The sequence below is a fragment of the Ovis canadensis genome, chromosome 25 (assembly GCF_042477335.2).
Source record: "Ovis canadensis isolate MfBH-ARS-UI-01 breed Bighorn chromosome 25, ARS-UI_OviCan_v2, whole genome shotgun sequence".
Classification (NCBI taxonomy): Eukaryota; Metazoa; Chordata; class Mammalia; order Artiodactyla; family Bovidae; genus Ovis; species Ovis canadensis.
Genome location: NC_091269.1, coordinates 31,949,173 through 31,969,552, shown reverse-complemented (window position 1 = coordinate 31,969,552; position 20,380 = coordinate 31,949,173). Strand labels below are relative to the sequence as shown.

General features: G+C 41.4%; 1 protein-coding gene across 7 annotated transcripts in view; it reads right to left on the bottom strand.

Annotated features, from left to right (window-relative positions):
• The window catches only part of BICC1 (BicC family RNA binding protein 1), a 354,032-nt gene that overhangs the window by 25,420 nt on the left and 308,232 nt on the right, over window positions 1–20,380 (bottom strand). For 4 of the 7 annotated variants that reach the window (XM_069571646.1, XM_069571644.1, XM_069571651.1 and 1 more), the window contains 3 exons: window positions 9,467–9,626; window positions 4,891–4,930; window positions 4,367–4,521 (listed from right to left, as the gene is read on the bottom strand). In XM_069571646.1, coding sequence (XP_069427747.1) covers window positions 4,367–4,521; window positions 4,891–4,930; window positions 9,467–9,626 — 355 coding nt within the window. The remainder of the gene's footprint in view (window positions 1–4,366; window positions 4,522–4,890; window positions 4,931–9,466; window positions 9,627–20,380) is intronic. The other 3 variants (XM_069571647.1, XM_069571645.1, XM_069571650.1) reach the window with 1 other exon arrangement.

The window sequence follows — 20,380 nt, the reverse complement described above, 5'->3', positions numbered from 1 at the left end:
TTCTTTGGAAAAGTCCAATTTCTCAAAAATGCCTTAAAACTAGAAACAGTCACTCAAGTCTAGTTTCTCAGTAATGTGAACAGGGTGTTCAAAGCATCAGTTTCTTGCCTAAAGCAAGCTTCCTAGAGCAGGAAACCCATATGCCTTGATCCCCTGCTCATTGGGTAACTCACACCAGTCAGGACCCACTGGCTAAACGTGCTTCTCCAGAGCATTCTACTTGTCCATTTGGTTTTGGTTTTCTTTGGAAAAGAATAAGGAAAAAGTGTTTCTAACTACCCCCTAATTTTTTTTAACTTTTTATTTTGTACTGGTGTATAGCCAATTAACAAACAATGTTGTGATAGTTTTAGGTGAACAGTGAAGGGACTTAGCCATACATCTTTATGTATCCATTCACCCCCAAACTCCCCTCCCACCCAAGCTGTCACATAACATTGAGCAGAGTTCCATGTGCTGTACAGACATTTATCCATTGTAAATACAGCAGTGTGTACATGTCAATCCCAAACTCCTTAACTACGCCTTCCCCCATCCATCCCCCTGGCAACCATAAAGCTCGTTCTCATAGTCTGTGGGTCTGTTTCTGTTTCTAAGTTCATTTGTATCATTTCCTTTTAGATTCGACTTATAAAGGATGTCCTGTGCTATTTCTCCTCTGACTTACTTCACTCAGTGTAACAATGTCTAGGTCCCTCCTGTTGCTGCAAATGGCATTATTTCATTCTTTTAAATGGCTGAGTAACATTCCATTGTTTGTATATATGCACCACACCGTCTTTATCCATTCCTCTGTCAACGGACATTTAGGTTGCCTCCATGTCTTGGCTACTGTAAACAGAGCTGCAGTGAACACAGGGTACATATATCCTTTCTGATCATGTTTTCCTCTGAATATATGCCCAGGAGTGGGACTGCAGAGTCATCAGTCAGTTCAGCTCAGTCGCTCAGTTGTGTCTGACTCTTTGCAATCCCATGGACTGCAGCACACCAGGCTTCCCTGTCCAGCACCAACTACCAGAGCTTGCTCAAACTCGTGTCCATCAAGTCAGTGATGCCATCCAACCATCTCATCCTCTGTCATCCCTTTCTCCACCTGCCTTCAGTCTTTCCCAGCACCAGGGTCTTCTCCAATGAGTCAATTCTTCCCATTAGGTGGCCAAAGTACTGGAGTTTCAGCTTCAGCAACAGTCCTTCCAATGAATATTCAGGGCTGATTTCCTTCAGGATGGACCGGTTTGATCTCTTTGCAGGGTCATAAGGTAGCTCTATTTTTAATTTTTTAAGAAACTTCCATCATGGCTATACCAATTTATATCCCCATCAACAGTATAAGAGCGTTCCCTTCTCTCCACACTCTCTCCAGCGTTTATTGCTTGCGTATTTTCTGATGGTGGTCCCTCTGGCGGTAACTACCCTCTGATTTTAACACAGCTGCAAGTGGAGATGTGGTAAATCATTTTAAAAATGTTAAGCCCTCTCCACCTCTCCCCAGGTCCTTCTCAATTCCCACCCTGTCCCTATGTTCTAACCCATTAATTGCCCAGTTTACAATCCCTCTGAGTTTTAGCAGAATAAAGAGGAGGGCAGGCATCCACAAAGAGCAGCTGCTTCAGAGTATCACATCATGCCAGGTCCTTTTACCTCCTTTCGATGGCTGTGGGCTGTATGAAAGTCCTCCACACTGCAAGAATCTAGAACCATTCCCTAAGAACTCTTATCACCACTGTTTAAAGGGGCCGTGAATAAAAGCAGGTTTCCTGGTGAATGCCCTGGAACTGATCTCGCTGGTTTCATCCTCTCCCCCACCTTTCAATGTGAATGAGCTGTTAGACATTAGCCAGAAACGTGGAACAGGCTGGCCCGAGAGAACCAAAGCAAGAGAAGCCACAGGAGAGACTCAGCCACTGAGTCAGGAGCCTGCAAACTCAAGCCCACAGAGAGGTCTATTCGTCCTTGGACAAGACCCAGAGCAGAGGCCCTCCAGCTTCTGACACCACGTCTGAGTCACTCCCCTTACAGCAGGTCTCTGCAGAGCAGTGTTTCCAGGAGGGTGCCTGCGTCAGAAGCAGACTAGGCTTTCGGTGCGAATATAAATTACTGGTTCCTGCTGGCTGTCTCCCTGATGAGTGAGATGCTGGGGGAAGAATCTGCATTTTTAAGGGCACCGAGTGGTTCTCATGTCTTTTCACATGGCTCTAGAGCATTATAAACCACCTCGTATGGTAAAGAATCTGCCTGCCATGTGGGAGACCCGGGTTCAATCCCTGGGTTGGGAAGATCCCCTGGAGAAGAAAATGGTAACCCACTCCAGTATTCTTGCCTGGAAATTCCATGGACAGAGGAGCCTTGTGGGCTGCAATCCATGGGGTTGCAAAGAGTCGGACATGACTGAGTGACTGACTAACTTGCTATGTACCCTCTGAGTTAAACCATTAGGAAAACAAGGATAAAGAAATTTTGCAAAATGAATTCAAGTACTTTTTTCTAACAACTACTGCCATGACCTCAAGTAAGACACTTAACTGATCTGGGACCCTTTCCCTCACTGGGAATTTATAGGGATCAAATAAGCTCATGGATGAAAATGTACCATATAAAACATCAAAGAAATAAATGAATGTGATTTAAGGTAATTATTACTAGCACATTATGTGTTCATGTAACACTCTAAAGCATCCCTTTAGATATAAAAAGCATATCTAGTTTGAATGTACAGAAATACTTCCAGTAATAAGCATTCATATATGTATATGAATCATATCTTTCATCAGGCTCTTGGTTTTCCTCGGGGTAAAGTTCTTTGGTGGAAATAACAGTAGTTGCTAAATATTACTGAGACTTCCTGCACACCACAGTAAGCACTGGATGCCTTCTCCCACAGCATGCTCAAAATAACTGCAATGAGAAAACGGGCTCTGAGGCGTGAAGTCACCCATCAAAGCTGTACGTGTGTCAGTGGTGGCTGTCAGGTTCCCACAGCCCCTGCATTTGACGACTACTTTATTAGAATGATAGTCATTTCAGCCTGTCAGACTATTGGTCTCTGAGAACAGAACTGAATTAGCATTTCTAAACTGAACTATTTCATCTCTGAAATGACAGAAACATAATCAGCCACCCAAAGCTCCATTCTGCTGAAGGTGGGGGTGAGCACAGACGACTGCAGGTATCAGTGGAAGCCTAAGGATGAGCACAGCAGTTTTTAAGGTCTCTGCCAATGAAAGGAGATGTTGACTTTCTCTCAGAGCTATAATGGCAGAAAGAGGGGTGTATACCTCCTAGGGCCTCAAATCTTTCATAATGCTTCCTGCATTCTAGCTGCCAACAGTAACTTCAGACTTTAAATATACCCTGCCAAGTTGCTACTGTAAGTCTGACAATGAAATTTGCAGGAGACTGTGCTTTTTAGTATTTCAACAGTACTTTCTTTTTCACTTTCTCAAAGAGACAAAGGGGGGAAAAAATCGCATGTTTGTATTTGCCTTTCATCAACATTCTAATTTATTATAAAGAAAATGGGTGGAGAAATGAAGGTCAATCTGCAAATGCTAGTGATTAGACTAACAATTATGAAATGCTTAACCAGCATTTGTCTTTGAACCTCCAGTGGTCTGACTGAACACTGTGATTCTTGGATAGTTTTCATCCATCTTTTGGGCTTGTGCAGTCTCTGCAGTTGTGTGTGTGAGTGTGTGCGTGCACACGCACTCTAACCCCACCTGCACTTGCAAAAGACTTACCGCCAAAATCTGACGCTCTGCCACCGCAAAGGCCCTGCCGACCGAGCCACGCACAGCCCGGCCGAGAGGCAAGGAGCTCTGGGCCCCTTTTCCCTCTGGTGAGGATGCCAGCTTCCCCGTCTCACCCCTAAGCCCTGCAGCGAACATCTGGGAAGCATAATGTTTTGGAGCTCTTGTTTGTGATACTTCCTGTGGTGTTCCTGGCATATCTGAACACACTGAATTTTTAACTCAGATCTGAGAACTTGTTTTTGTTGAATAATTGCCTTTTCCCCCTCTGGTGGGCTTGCGAGTGATACCCTGGAATGAATTCCTTATACATTTTTTATGGCATATTACATATGCCCTTTGCTTAATCTCAGCCCTGCTCTCTGACATTCTCCCCTAACAAAAACATATTTATCTGAATTTCCTTCACAGCTGATCAACAACTTTGAAAGAAAAGATCATAATATATCAGATTGTATCTATTTCACAGCAATATGTTTACAATATTAGAAATTAAAGCAAATCACCATTAAGAAATTGTCCTTATGTAAACAGAGGATGGGAGAAGAGAGAAGATGGTTCTCTTTTGCTGAGAGAATCGACGGGAAGGGTAAGTAGGGCATGACTCTACAAACCTCAAAGGTGGTCGTCATTGTGGGCTTATATGACACGTGGTTGGCCCTTCTCAGCTCCTTGATTGTTTCAGCGGGCATGGATTTAGAAAACCCCAGGCCACTCCAGGTGTTTGTGGGTGTTCTGACCTCCGTCACCACTGGTTTCTTTAACATAGCTTTGGAAAAGAGAACATAAAACAAATGCTTGCTACTTTTAATCCATTTCTTAAATATAACATTGATGAGTATTTTTTCATATATATATGTAAAGAAGTTATCACTGAATATCATTTAACACAAAATACCTTAAAATGTCTTCATAAAACATTTTATACAAAATAACAGTAAATTTTAAAATGATACATTATTTCTTACTTGATCTAATGCTAATCTATTCAACCTCAACAAAGTTTATGCAACTTAAACCTAAACATTCTCAGTTTCCTTTTATGAAAGTCCAGTTTCTCAGTTCAACATCAGTACTGAAAAACTTTTTATGTGTCTACTGAAAAAAATCAAAGTATAGATCATAATGTATCACATACCTTTGGTTGCTAATAGCTTCTTCTGTTCATAGTCAAATGCCTAAAAAAGACAGAAAATATCTTTATTGTCAGTTTATCCAAATGTCACACCAATACTCCACAAAAAGATTACACGACTACAGCCCATGAACCTGCCTGAGACAAACGCTAAGCTCTGCACCATAATGTGACAGTACTCCATGCAAGTCTGATGAACTTAAACCTGTTTTCAAAACCAATTCATTATAATAATATACTACTTCCGACTTTAAGTCATGACAGTAACAAGAGTCAGAAATCTTCCTTCAAAGGGAAAAAAATTCCTCTTATTATGAATATTTAACATACCAGGATCAATATATGCTAACATATAGTGAATAAGTTAATAAGAGTTATGCTAAATTTCAAAACAATGCATTCTCAAAATACTTTCAGGTTATCTATTATTGGCCTCCTTTGTTTCTCAAAATCCCCTCTTCATTTGGGTAAAATGGTATGACGTCACAACAACCTATGAAATTATGTAACTTAATTGGCATCATCTACGCTTTTAAAATCCTGAAAGATGATGCTGTGAAAGTGCTGCACTCAATATGCCAGCAAATTTGGAAAACTCAGCAGTGGCCACAGGACTGAAAAAGGTTAGTTTTCATTCCAATCCCAAAGAAAGGCAATGCCAAAGAATGCTCAAACAATTGCACTCATCTTGCACACTAGTAAAGTTATGCTCAAAATTCTTCAAGCCAGGCTTCAGCAATACGTGAACCGTGAACTTCCTGATGTTCAAGCTGGTTTTAGAAAAGGCAGAGGAACCAGAGATCAAATTGTCAACATCCACTGGATCATCGAAAAAGCAAGAGAGTTCCAGAAAAACATCTACTTCTGCTTTATTGACTATGCCAAAGCCTTTGACTGTGTGGATCACAATAAACTGTGGAAAATTCTTCAAGAGATGGGAATACCAGACCACCGAGAAACCTATATGCAGGTCAGGAAGCAACAGTTCGAACTGGACATGGAACAACAGACTGGTTCCAAATAGGAAAAGGAGTACGTCAAGGCTGTATATTGTCACCCTGCTTATTTAACTTCTATGCAGAGTACATCATGAGAAACGCTGGGCTGGAAGAAGCACAAGCTGGAATCAAGATTGCTGGGAAAAATCTCAATAACCTCAGATATGCAGATGACACCACCCTTATGGCAGAAACTGAAGAGGAGCTAAACAGCCTCTTTAGTGGCTCTAAACTAAAGAGCCTGCAGATGGTGACTGCAGCCATGAAATTAAAAGACGCTTACTCCTTGGAAGGAAAGTTATGACCAACCTAGATAGCATAATCAAAAGCAGAGACATTACTTTGCCAACAAATGTCCGTCTAGTAAAGTCTATGGTTTTTCCTGTGGTCACGTATGGATGTGAGAGTTGAACTGTGAAGAAAGCTGAGTGCCGAAGAATTGATGCTTTGGAACTGTGGTGTTGGAGAAGACTCTTGAGAGTCCCTTGGACTGCAAGGAGATCCAACAGTCCATTCTGAAGGTGATCAGCCCTGGGATTTCTTTGGAAGGAGTGATGCTAAAGCTGAAACTCCAGTACTTTGGCCACGTCATGTGAAGAGCTGACTCATTGGAAAAGACTCTGATGCTGGGAGGGATTGGGGGCAGGAGGAGAAGGGGACGACCGAGGATGAGATGGCTGGATGGTATCAGCGACTCGATGGACGTGAGTCTGAGTGAATTCCAGTTGGTGATGGACAGGGAGGCCTGGCGTGCTGCGATTCATGTGGTCGCAGAGAGTTGGACAGGACTGAGCGACTGAACTGAACTGATGCTTGTAAAGTGACATAAATGATAAGTGTCTAGCTTTAACAGTGATACAAGCAGAACATTAAAATTAAATAAAGATATAAACCTAAGTTAAAAAATGAAACTTATTTATCTTGTATTGCACAGGACTAGGATGGCACCATTTAATCTTCTCATCCACACTGAATAAGTGACTGTGGCACAGATGGGTCTATATAGAGACCGAGGTAAGTTTTGAAGTCCAGATAGAGCTACATCTCAAATGCTGACTCTGGGCTCTCAACTCTCGTGTTTCAGGAACTTAGGCTTGATTTTAAAATGTCTCTTACGAACAGAGATATATACATATAAATGTTTATCTACTTTGCTATATAACTGAAACTAACACAATATTGTAAGTCAACTATACTTCAGTAAGTTAGGGAAAAAAATCTCTCAAAGATAGGGCAAGAACCCGTTGACAAGAGCCCTCTGGCCCTTCCTCCCGGAGGACTATACCATCTGAAACAGGACACTTCTAAAAGCAAAAAGTACTACAAATGATTGGGTCAAAATAATGAAAGTAAACTGGCTGACTCTGACCAACCAGAAGGAACATGGCAGTAAACAGGGAGGGTCAGATTTTTCGATAACACAGTTTGATAATGTTTTTGAAATCCTAGGTCTAAAATGGCTCTGCGAGTTAAAAATCAACTTCTAATGACTAATGTCTAAGGCAAGATGTGGGGAGATTCTAAAGTTACTTGGTCAATACATATTTATTGAGTGCCTTCTGGTTACAGATATTGCTCTACACTTTGTGGGAGAATAAGACAACGAATCAAAAGTAATCTGTAGCCTCAAATCACATGGAGGCTTACCAGGGATGAGTAAGAGAAATGACCACAAAATAAATTAGAAAGTGAGATACATGTGAAAAGAGAGCTGGAGATTCAGAAGTCCAAGAATGGTCAGGAGACAAAGGTCATCTTTAGCTCCAGAAATCACAGAAGTCTTCAATCTCTCTCCCTATCAGAGCTCAGTAACTCTTATCATTGATTTCTTAGTGATTTTAAAAGTCAGCTCTTCACTAATGAAATAAATAACATCTATTTAAATTGAAACTCTATGACCAGGAATACTCTCATCCATCTTGAAAGAAAGGAACATGAAATGATTCAGTACAGATATAAACTTGATGGGACTCACAAGATGGGTGAAACTCACAAAGGGACCATAAGGTAATCTGATACTCTTTAAATGAGAGAACTTTAATGTACAATAACTGAAAATATATCCACCAGAGAAAATGTAATAAATGTTTGTTTTTAACTTTGCACCTTGTAAAGGCCATGGCTTTTGTAAAAACATTCATCTAAAAACATGAAAATGTTCAAATGCAAAGGATTAGTATAAGCAGACAAGCAGGGTTGTGCTGTAGTTTTCTCTGGAATTACAGAAGTATAATTTAGTTTCGTGAATTAATTTCTTTGACATATTTGTGACAACTTCTTTATTTCTAAGATTTTGTGAAGTTTTTTTCTTTTTTGGAGGTGGGGAGATGGAGATGATATATCTTACCATGAAGTAGGTAAGTCTACCCATTAATTCACTGAAGCCAAATGTTTATAGACATCTCTAAAAGCACAGAATCCTTATCTTTCATATTGTGATCAATATAAAAATCAGATTGTCAGAAATCTGATTCCATGATCAATAATCACAGTCATTCCATGATCAACAGAATCTGATTGATTCCATGATCAATAGTCTTTTTTTATTTTTTATTTTTGGTAATTGGACCAATAGTTTGAAAATGAATACAGAGAAAATCTGTGCTAAGGAAACTGTTTAAAATAATCATAAAAATCTGTGAACCAACATAATCATCAATAATATTTAGTATCTCCTTTCAAAAAACTAAAGCCTCACATTAGTTATTTTTATAACTGTCTAAGGAGCACCAAACAAATTCATCTTCCCCATTTCACAGATAGAAGGATATTATATCTATTTATCTAAGACTATGTCATGAGGTAGTAAATGCTCAGAAATAGTAGCTCGCATATTTATCTAAATTATTTAAGTAACAGATGAAAAATGTCATTTGTATAAGACACAGCGACATAAACCATGGTAGATCACTTTTAATATTTTAAAGAATTTTCCTCACTTAAACTAAATCCTGCATTTCATTTTTAATGTCTATAGCAAAACCAATTCCTAACTGCTGCTGCTGCTGCTGCTAAGTTGCTTCAGTCGTGTCCGACTCTGTGAGACCCCATAGACGGCAGCCCACCAAGGCGCCCACGTCCCTGGATTCTCCAGGCAAGAACACTGCAGTGGGTTGCCATTTCCTTCTCCAATGCATGAAAGTGAAAAGTGAAAGTGAAGTCGCTCAGTCGTGTCCAACTTGTAGGGACCCCAAGGACTGTAGCCCACCAGGCTCCTCCATCCACGGGATTTTCCAGGCAAGAGTACTGGAGCGGGGTGCCATTGCCTTCTCTGAATTCGTAACTACTGCATATATATTTAAACTTAATTTTGAGTAGGCATCACTGAATCAATGGACATGAGTTTGCGTCAACTCCAGGAGTTGATGATGGACAGGGAGGCATGGCGTGCTGCAGTCCATGGGGTTGCAAAGAGTCGGACACAACTGAGCAACTGAACTGAACTGAACTGAGCATGCAGAAGGAAGACGGAATTTCTGCTCTACTGTTAAAGGCTCACTGAATTCTCCATTTCCCTCAATCTAGACAGCTTATATTTGGATGACTCTCCCCCTTTTTTTTTTTTTTTTTTTACTCATTACCTGCATGTTGATGTATGATGGCCGTGGGGCAAGGCGGGCCCTTTCATTGTTCTGTTGGGCGGCCCTCTCGGCAGCGCGCTCACTCCCCGGAGCCTTCTTGTCAGCCAGTGGGCTTTCTGCAGCACTCAGTTCAGGATCTGAGAGCAACCTGTCAGTGCTGCTGTGAAAGAAAGAGTTTGGAATTGCACACGCCACTGTTACATCCACATGGGCCACACCTCTGCTAGGGGCCACGCTTACTGTTTAGGCTTACCATGTCAACCATTTACCAGTACTATCTCATGCAATCCTCACAGCACTGCTGTGAGGTAGGCAGTATTACTGTCCCCATTTTTCACATGAGGGAAGTACCTTATCCAAAGTCCCGCCTCTGGTAAATGTTAGAGATGGGATATGAACGCAGATTTGCTGACTCTCAACATGGTGTTGAAACTATTTCAAGATATATATTCACACACAGTAAATATGTATATATGACAGTCTGTATATGGTACATATGGAATAGACATGCAGACAAGATTTCTAATTTATAGATATCAAGGAGCTATCTCTGACCCATGTTTACCTAATCTGAACACACTGAGTCAGTCTGAAAGCATGCAGATAACCCATTTCATCTGTGCGCAATACACATGACGTTGCTACAAATCTGCTGTGATAGAGGCAGCAGATAAATAAATATAGTTTAGTATCTGTTCAGGGTGCAGGGAAAGAACACCTCATGAAAGTGCTTCTCAAAACGAGGGAGAGTTAAATGAATTATAAGAATTTAGAGTGCCCCAAACATGCACCTCAAGCTTAACTCCAACTGAAGGTTAAGCTCAAGTAAGACAGAAACAACAAACAGTATTAGTCAAAGAGCTGATCTGTTCACGCGTTCTTTTTGTATCATTCACTATTTAGCTGTGCCAGAGGAGTTCAGGGGAATTTAGAAAGGGCTGTTGGAACACAACAGGAAGAGCAAAGAGCTTTGTTTGTTTGACAAAAGTTCACAGAGGCCTCACACGGGCTTGTGACCTGGAACTGAAAGGGCGTCTGCAGGTCCACCATTGAACAGCAGCAACTCAGAGGGAACAGCGTAAGAGAAGGCAAGGAAGTATGCAGTGCACATCACTGCTGGTTTTAAAGCCAGAATTACTTCTCTAATCTTATTCCTCTAAGAAAGAAAGTGAAGTTGCTCAGTTATGTCCAACTCTTTGCAATCCCTTGGACTGTAGCCTACCAGGGTTCTCTGTCTATGGGCTTTTCCAGGCAAGAATACTGGAGTGGGTTGCCATTTCCTTCTCCAGGGGATCTTCCCAACCCCGGTCCCCCACATTACGGGCAGATGCTTTACCATCTGAGCCACCAGGGAAGCCCCCTATAACAAATAATGTTCATTTGGCATATTAGTACCATGTCAAGAAAAACACAGATAAAAGCAGATTTGGGAAAAATGGGAAAAATTATAATTTAATCAAAGACTTTATAAAAGTAGAACAGATTTTTCTTTTCATAAAAGCAAAACAGATTTTGCTGAGGAATGGAGGAAGTAAGAATAGAATTATTATTTAACACATTTTAAATCAACTATGCTTCAATAAAAAAATTAATTAAAAAAATACATGTGTTATATTTGCCTAGAGACACTCTATTCTATAAGGATATAAAAGACAGTAGAGGAAATTGGGTGGATGAAATGGATGGGAGCAAAACTTTTCAATGTGGAAACCTTCCACTGTTTTGCATTTTTAAAACATGAACAGACTGCCTATTTGAAAAAATAAAATAAATGGAAAAAGAAAGTAAAGATAACACATTTGTTATCCTTAACAGTGCTATGGCAAGGGAGAACTATATTTAATATAAGTGAAAGAAGTGAAAAATCGTTCAGTCATGTCCAACTCTTTGCAACCCCATGGACTGTATATTCTCCAGGCCAGAATACTGGGAGTGGGTAGCCTTTCCCTTCTCCAGGGGATCTTCCCAACCCAGGAAGCAAACCAGGGTCTCCTGCATTGCAGCCGGATTCTTTACCAACTGAGCTATCAGGGAAACCCCTATTTATATTTATATTTATATTTAATATAATATAGGTATTCACAGTTTTTTGTAATAAGTAAATTCATGATACTACCATGTATTCATTATCAGAGTGAACAATTAACTAACTTGGAACAGGGAGCCATAGTTTAAGTTGGAAATTCAAAGCCAAATGAAGGAGAATTCACATTGAGAAAATTTCTTACAGCAAAATTCAAAGTTAAAATCACCATGCTGATTACTGAAGAGCAGAGAGAATGTTCAAGTTTCAGAGCGAAAGAGGTGGTTTAAAGGCTCCACATATAAACCCAACCAGCTAAAAGAAGAGCAGGAAAACAAAGATTTACAGAGACAACAGGCCCAAAATGGAGTCACTTGTGCTAAACCCAATATCAACAAACCAAAGCTTTCTAGCCTAACTGCAGTTTCAGCCTCTCCTTGTAATACAGTGTTAACAGTCTTATCTGGAATTTCCTGGCCAACACTTGTGAGGTAATCTGCCAGACAGACCCCTGCCTTCTCCCAAAGGAAGGTCAGTTCAGTTCAGTCGCTCAGTCATGTCTGACTCTTTGCAACCCCATGGACTGCTGCACGCCAGGCCTCCCTGTCCATCAACGACTCCTGGAGCTTGCTCAAACTCAGGTCTATCATGTCAGCGATGACAAGGGGATCCTCTGTCATCCCCTTCTCCTTCTGCCTTCCATCTTTCCTGGCATCAGGGTCTTTTCCAATGACTTAGTTCTTCACATCAGGTGGCCAAAGTACTGGAGTTTCAGCTTCTGCATCAGTCCTTCCAGTGAATATTCAGGACTTCTTTCCTTTAGGATGGACTGGTTGGAGACTCTCAAAGAGTCTTCTCCAACACCACAGTTCAAAAGCATCAATTCCTCGGCCCTCAGCTTTCTTTACAGTCCAACTCTCACATCCATACATGACTACAGAAAAAACCATGGCTTTGACGAGATGGATCTGTCAGCAAAGTAGTATCTCTCCTTTTTAATATGCTGTCTAGGATGGTCATAACTTTCCTTCCAAGGAGTAAGCATCTTTTAATCTCATGGCTGCAGGCACCATCTGCAGTGATTTTGGAGCCCCCCAAAATAAAGTCTCTCACTGTTTCCAATGTTTCCCCATCTATTTGCCATGATGTGATGGGACCAGATGCCATGATCTTATTTTTTGAATGTTGAGTTTTAAGCCAACGTTTTCACTCTCCTCTTTCACTTTCATCAAGAGGCTCTTTAGTTCCTCTTCACTTTATACTATAAGGGTGGTATCATCTGCCTATCTGAGGTTATTGATATTTCTCCTGGCAATCTTGACTCCAGCTTGTGCTTCATCCAGCCCAGCATTTCACATGATGTACTCTGCATATAAGGTAAATAAGCAAGGTGACAATATACAGCCTTGACATACTCCTTTTCCAATTTGGAACCAGTCTGTTGTTCCATGTCCAGTTCTAACTGTTGCTTCCTGACTTGCATACAGATTTCTCAGGAGGCCAGTCAGGTGGTATGGTATTCCCATCTCTTGAAGAATCTTCCACAGTTTGTTGTGATCCACACAATCCCATGGACAGAGGAGTCAGGCAGGCTGCAGTCCACGGGGTTGCAAGAGTCAGACACAACGACTAAACCACCAGCACACAGTCAAAGGCTTTGGCACAGTCAATAAAGCAGAAATAGATGTTTTTCTGGGACTCTCTCGCTTTTTTGATGATCCAGCGGATGTTGGAAATTTGATCTCTGGTTCCTCTGCCTTTTCTAAATCCAGCTTGAACATCTGGAAGTACATGGTTCAAGTACTGTTGAAGCCTGGCTTGGAGAATTATGAACATTACTTTGCTAGTGTGTGATATGAGTGCAATTGTGCAATTGTTTGAGCATTCTTTGGCATTGCCTTTCTTTGGATTGGAATGAAAACTGACCTTTTTCAGTCCTGTGGCCACTGCTAAGTTTTCCAATTTGCTGGCATACTGAGTGCAGCACTTTCACAGCATCACTTTTAGGATTTGAAATAGCTCAGCTGGAATTCCATCACCTCCACTAGCTTTGTTTGTAGTGATGATTCCTAAGGCCCACTTGACTTCACAGAAAGGTGACCTTGCCTAAAATAATCCTTTCTTTTGTGGAAGACTTCCTTGTCCCTCCTTTTGGCTGCTTTAAAAATGTTTTCTACAGCATTTTGGAGCTTCTTTCTATTTACTAGATGGGATGCTGCTGAGTCATGAATTGTTGAATAAAGCAAATTTGATCTTTAAACTGAGTTTAATTTTAGTTTTCTTTTTCTTTTTTTTAACAGATTTGATGGCAGGAATAAGACTGAAGGAGACTTCCAGTAACTCTGGGCATGAGACATGGGTGTGGCACCTGCAAACCCTTTCAGTTCTCTGTCTCTCTGTTTCTGAGGTCTATGGGTAAGTTCCTTTCAGTTCTGAGCTCTGCTCTCTTTGCACTGAGCTCCCAATCTAATGGGCTTCCCAGTACAGGGCAGGTCAGCTGAATCTGGCAGATGGCTCTGCCTGGAGCTCAAGCCCCTACCCTTTACTTCAGACCATGACAGTCAATTAATTGGTAGAAACCCCCAGGCCTTGATTCTGTCCCAAGATCCATGTGGGAACCACGTACGTGGAGCCCCTAGTCCTCAGTCCCCTTTGTTGAGGTCTGCTGGTTCAGTTCTTTCCCCATGGCAGGAATTGTTGGGTTGCACACAGGGCCTTTAAATGGCTGGGACACAGAAGAATCTTTTGGTTACTGCCGATTTAAGGTGTACATGTTTGTTCGTCTTGTTCTGTACAAGCTACTGCTATTAGGAATCTCTGTGGCCAAAAATTTGCAAAAATTAGTGGGCAAGGGTGAAGCCTTTAAAAGCGGATGAAGTACTCTCCACCTAACTCAAGGACTCCCGAGTTCAAATAAGCTGGTCACATAAGCTGTCTAGGTTAGCTTGACACTAGCTCATCCACCAGCCTCAAGAAGACTTCCATGCAACAAGGCTCACTGTAAAATACCACACAATCCCTAGGCCCACAGCACATATTAATGTGGCTCCCCCAAACCCAAAAAAGGCTTAGCTGAAGCAAATGGGATCCTTAATATTCAAAGAGTTAAGCACTCTACCTTCTGGTACACTTGCTGATTTTACATCTAAGAACTATGGCCCTGGAAGCTGTAACTATCTATAAAAATGTCAGTGTTACTAAAGACAGCCTATAATTAGAATGGCCATTATGAGGAATGTTCCAATTATATAAGATCATTTAAGAACTGCACTTAAAAGCAAGAGCTTTCCTGCCCCACTCCCACAAAAAAAAAAAGGGTGGGGGGAAGGATACCTATTTTAATTGACATGCAGAATGCTCCAAAAGGCTTAATTCCAAAATAGCTTCACTGAAAGATTCATTGCAAAAAGGCTAATGAAAAATTAAAGACGCAAGAGGTTCCTAAAACAAGAGATAGTATGACTGGCTATGTGCTACTGCTGTCCTCTATACTTTTCTTTTTTTGGCCATGTCATGCTGCTTGTGGGATTTTAGTTCCCCAACAAGGGATGGAACCCAGGCCTTCACCAGTGAGAGCGCAGAGTCCTAACCACTGGACCACCCGGAACCCCCCATCCTCTCTGAGTGCTCATTCTAGTAATCCTGTCTGAACTGTCTTTCCACTCTGAAGAGACTGCAAGACCACAACAAAAGTCCACCATGTTAGTGGTCGTGGGGCTTCTAGTCATGAAGCCTTTCTGTGTCCCCGGTTTCTTCTATGTAGGGAACAAGCTCTGGCCTGTATAATCTTCCCTGAGTTCCAAAGGGCAGATTTGAACAGTTGCTAATCAAAGGAAGGGGATTCAGAGACAAGGGAGGAGCAGCCAAGAAACAGTGGTGCGGCCTTGGGGCAGGGTCCCGGCTCCACCTCAGTCAGATACACTTAACATCTTTGAGTTCTTTTAGGGGTCACACAGAGTCGGACACGACTGAAGCGACTCAGCAGCAGCAGCAGCAGCAGCAGGGAACTAAAACCCTCAACAAATGGGAGACAAACTAGCTGAGGAAGCAGCTGTCATCCCAGAGGGAAGCTCACGGTTTGACAGCCTTGAGAACCAGAGAAGCTGGGTAGGTTAGGAAGCTCCTCAGGTGAGGAGACCACCTGAGGAATGGAGGCCTGCACACACCCTGATCCTTATCAGCAACCTGCCCTAGAACTATTACTGTAAAATTCACTAAACCCTCCATGTTAGGACAGTTTTCCAGGGCACGAGCCTGAAGTGTCCTCTTTTGCTCTGCAAAGTAATAAAGCTATTCTTTTCTATTTCACCCCAGCATCACTCTGAGATTCAATTCAGCACTGATGCACAGAGGCCGAGTTTCAGCATCAGCAGACATCCTCATAAGAGGGTCTCAGTACCGGCCTTTCCCAAAATGGATGCGATTCTGAGGGATTTTCTTGTAAACTGCTACATTACTCCCTTAAACAGCTAAGGGAAATTAAAGAGAAATGAATGAAAAACTTTGCCAAATTCTGACAGACACTGGAGCTAACCATCTATTTTAAACCCTCCTTGGAGCCTACAGATGAGATTCTCAAAAAACTGGCAGAAGTCAGCTAAGGGTGAGAATTCTTACCAGAGCCAGCACTCCTGGATCTCTGTGTATAGTACCCAATAAAGAAAGGAAAATAAAATAATTTTTGCACTCCTATTTCAAATAGCTTTTAAGTCCAAGGGGTTGTTCAACACTGCCAGAAATATTTACTGTTTGTCTATACGGAAAGCTGACAAGAAAGTTAAAAGCTTTTTTGTTTTGTTTTTTAAGCAAGAGAAGATTCTACAATGGACATCACCAGATGGTCGACACAGAAATCAGATTGATTATATTCTTTGCAGCCAAAGATGGAGAAGCACTATACAGTCAGCAAAAACAAGACCGGAAGCTGACTGTGGCTCAGATCATGAACTCCTTATTGCCAAATTCAGACTGAAATTGAAGAAAGTGGAGAAAACCACTAGACCATTCAGGTACGAGCTAAATCAAATCCCTTATGACTATACAGTGGAAGTGAGAAATAGATGTAAGGGACTACATCTGATAGACAGAGTGCCTGATGAACTATGGATGGAGGTTTGTGACATTGTACAGGAGACAGAAATCAAGACCATCCCCAAGAAAAAGAAATGCAAAAAAGCAAAATGGCTGTCTGAGGAGGCCTTACAAATAGCTGTGAAAAGAAGGGACGTGAAAAGCAGAGGAGAAAGGAAAGATATACCCATTTGAATGCAGAGTTACAAAGAATAGCAAGGAGAGATACGAAAGCTTTCCTCAGTAATCAATGCAAAGAAATAGAGGAAAACAATAGAACGGGAAAGACTAGAGATCTCTTCAAGAAAATTAGAGATACCAAAGGAACATTTCATGCAAAGATGGGCTCAATAAAGGACAGAAATGGTATGGACCTAACAGAAGCAGAAGATATTAAGAAGAGGTGGCAAGAATACACAGAAGAACTGTACAAAAAAGATAATCATGATGGTGTATGCTCACTCACCTAGAGCTAGACATCCTGGAATGTGAAGTCAAGTGGGCCTCAGAAAGCATCACCACGAACAAAGCTAGTGGAGGTGATGGAATTCCAGTTGAGCTATTTCAAATCCTGAAAGATGATGCTGTGAAAGTACTGCATTCAATATGCCAGCAAATTTGGAAAACTCAGCAGTGGCCATAGGACTGGAAAAGGTCAGTTTTCATTCCAATCCAAAGAAAGGCAATGCCAAAGAATGCTCAAACTACCACATAATTGTACTCATCTCACATGCTAGAAAAGTAATGCTTAAAATTCTCCAAGCCAGGCTTCAGCATTACATGAACCATGAACTTCCAGATGTTCAAGCTGGTTTTAGAAAAGGCAAAGGAACCAGAGATCAAATTGCCAACATCTGCTGGGTCATCAAAAAAGCAAGAGAGTTCCAGAAAAACATCTACTTCTGCTTTATTGACTATGCCAAAGCCTTTGACTGTGTGGATCACAATAACCTGTGGAAAATTCTGAAAGAGATGGGAATACCAGACCACCTGACCTGCCTCTTCAGAAACCTGTATGCAGGTCAGGAAGCAACAGTTAGAACTGGATATGGAACAACTCACTTGGTTCCAAATAGGAAAAGGAGTACATCAAGGCTATATATTGTCACCCTGCTTATTTAACTTCTATGCAGAGTACATCATGAGAAATGCTGGGCTCGAAGAAGCACAAGCTGGAATCAAGATTGTCAGGAGAAATATCAATAACCTCCGATATGCAGATGACACCACCCTTAAGGCAGAAACTGGAGAAGAACTAAAGAGCCTCTTGATCAAAGTGAAAGAGGAGAGTGAAAAAGTTGGCTTAAAGCTCAACATTCAGAAAACAAAGATCATGGCATCTGGTCCCATCACTTCATGGCAAATACATGGGGAAAGAGTGTAAACAGTGGCTGACTTTATTTTTCTGGGCTCCAAAATCACTGCACATGGTGACTGCAGCCATGAAGTAAAAAGACGCTTACTCCTTGGAAGGAAAGTTATGACCAACCTAGACAGCATATTAAAAAGCAGAGACATTACTTTGTCAACAAAGGTCAAGGCTATGGTTTTTCCAGTGGTCATGTATCGATGTGAGACTTGGACTATAAAAAAGCTGAGCGCCGAAGAATTGATGCTTTTGAAGTGTTGTGTTGGAGAAGCCTCTTGAGTGTCCCTTGGACTGCAAGGAAATCCAACCAGTCCATCCTAAAGGAGATCAGTAGTCCTGGGTGTTCATTGGTAAGACTGATGTTGAAGCTGAAACTCCAATACTTTGGCCACCTGATGTGAAGAGCTGATTCATCTGAAAAGACCCTGAAGCTGGGAAAGATTGAGGGCAGGATGAGAAGGGGATGACGGAGAATGAGATGGTTGGATGGCATCACTGACTCAACGGACATGGGTTTGGGTGGACTCCGGTAGTTGGTGATGGACAGGGCGGTCTGGCGTGCTGCAGTTTTTGGGGTCGCAAAGAGTCGGACACGACTGAGTGACTGAACTAAAGTGTATCTGTAATCAGAAGTTGGTCAAAATTTGGAAGCTGATATTCAAAAGCTGATGGGAGTTTTTTTTAACACCTTTTCCCTTAAGCAAAATGAAACTACCTATGCACCCAGAGGGAAAGAAAAATGCTCTAAAGCGCTTGTGAAAGGATGCACTAAAATATTCAAAGGCAAACAGCTCTAAATCCAGAACACAGAAATCTTTTGATTTCCATCTTAGTTAGAAATCTTCTCCCTGATATTTTAAAAGGAAATTAAGGATAATGTACTTGGATGGGTGGCTCAAACTATAATGTCACTTAGGCTGCAATCCAATTTGGGGGAAAATTAAGAACAACTCTTTTTCCTTATCTTAGAAGTCTCTGCAAAACTAGGAACTTATTACTAACATCTATTCCTTTTATCAGTCCTAAAACCTCCCCGATTTATCTCATTAGTATTGTAGAAATTCTGGCCTTAGGAAGCCAAAGTCCTTGGAGGAAATTTTATTCTTTCCCTGTACCTTTGAGATGCAAATGTCACACTAAAAACTTCTGGGATCATTTCATTCTTTTTAATGCTGAGTAATATTGTATATGTATATTGTATATGTGTATTACATCTTCTTTATCTGTCTATGGGCTTCAGTTCGCTTCCATATCTTGGCTTGTAAACAGTGCTGCAATGAACACTGGCGTACATGTATCCTCTGAGATCATGTTTTTCTCTGGACACATGCCCAGGAGTGGGATTGCAGGGTTACATGGTAGCTCTATTTTTAGTTTTTTAAGGAACCTCCATACTGTTCTCCATAGTGGCTGTACCAGTTTACATCCCCTCCTACACTGTAGGAGGAGGGGTCCCTTCTCTCCACACCCTCTCCAGCATTTGTTGTTTGTGGATTTTTTGATGATAGCCATTCTGACCTGTGAGGTGACATCTCACTCTAGTTTTGATTTGCATTTTTCTAATAACTAGCAATGCTGAGCATCTTTTCATGTGCCTGTTGGCCGTCTGGACGTCCTCTTTGGAGAAATGTCCATGCAGGTCTTTTGCCCATTTTCTGAGCGGGAGCAACATGGATTGATCTAGAGGGTGTCATACTGAGTAAAGCAGACAGACAAGGAGAAATATCATATGACACCCCATATAGTTAGGGAGTTTGGGACTGACATGTACACACTGCTACATTCAAAATGGATAACCAACAAGGACCTACTGCACAGCACATGGGACTCAATGTTATGCACCAGCCTGGATGGGAGGGGGGCTTGGGGGAGAATGAATACACGTATATATATGGCTGAATCCCTTCACTGTTGACCTGAAAGTACCACACACTGTTAATCGGCTATGCGTGCATATGTAGTCACTTCAGTCACGTCTGACTCTGTGACCCCATTGACTGTAGCCCACCTCTGTCCATGGGATTCTCCAGGCAAGAATACTAGAGTGAGTTGCCATGCCTTCCTTCTGGGGATCTTCCTGACCCAGGGATCAAACCTGCATTTCTTGTGTCTACCTGCACTGGCAGATGGGTTCTTTACCACTAGCACCACCTAGGAAGCCCATTAATCGGCTATACCCCAATATAAAATAAAAAGTTTAAAGTTTGAAAAAAAATGATAACCCCCCAAAAAAGTTCTGGGAGTTAATTCTCATCAAAGATGAACAAAAGGAAAAGATAATCTGAAACATAGGTGGGCAAAAAAATTTTTAAGTGTCTTCCCCACCAGTGCAGTAAAAAATTTCACCCCTTTGAGCAGACTTATTTCACCTACGAGAAAACACTTAAACCCAACACTTTCTAATGACTAGTTAAATTCTGTATTATTGTACTTGAGTCACAGCAGTAATTTA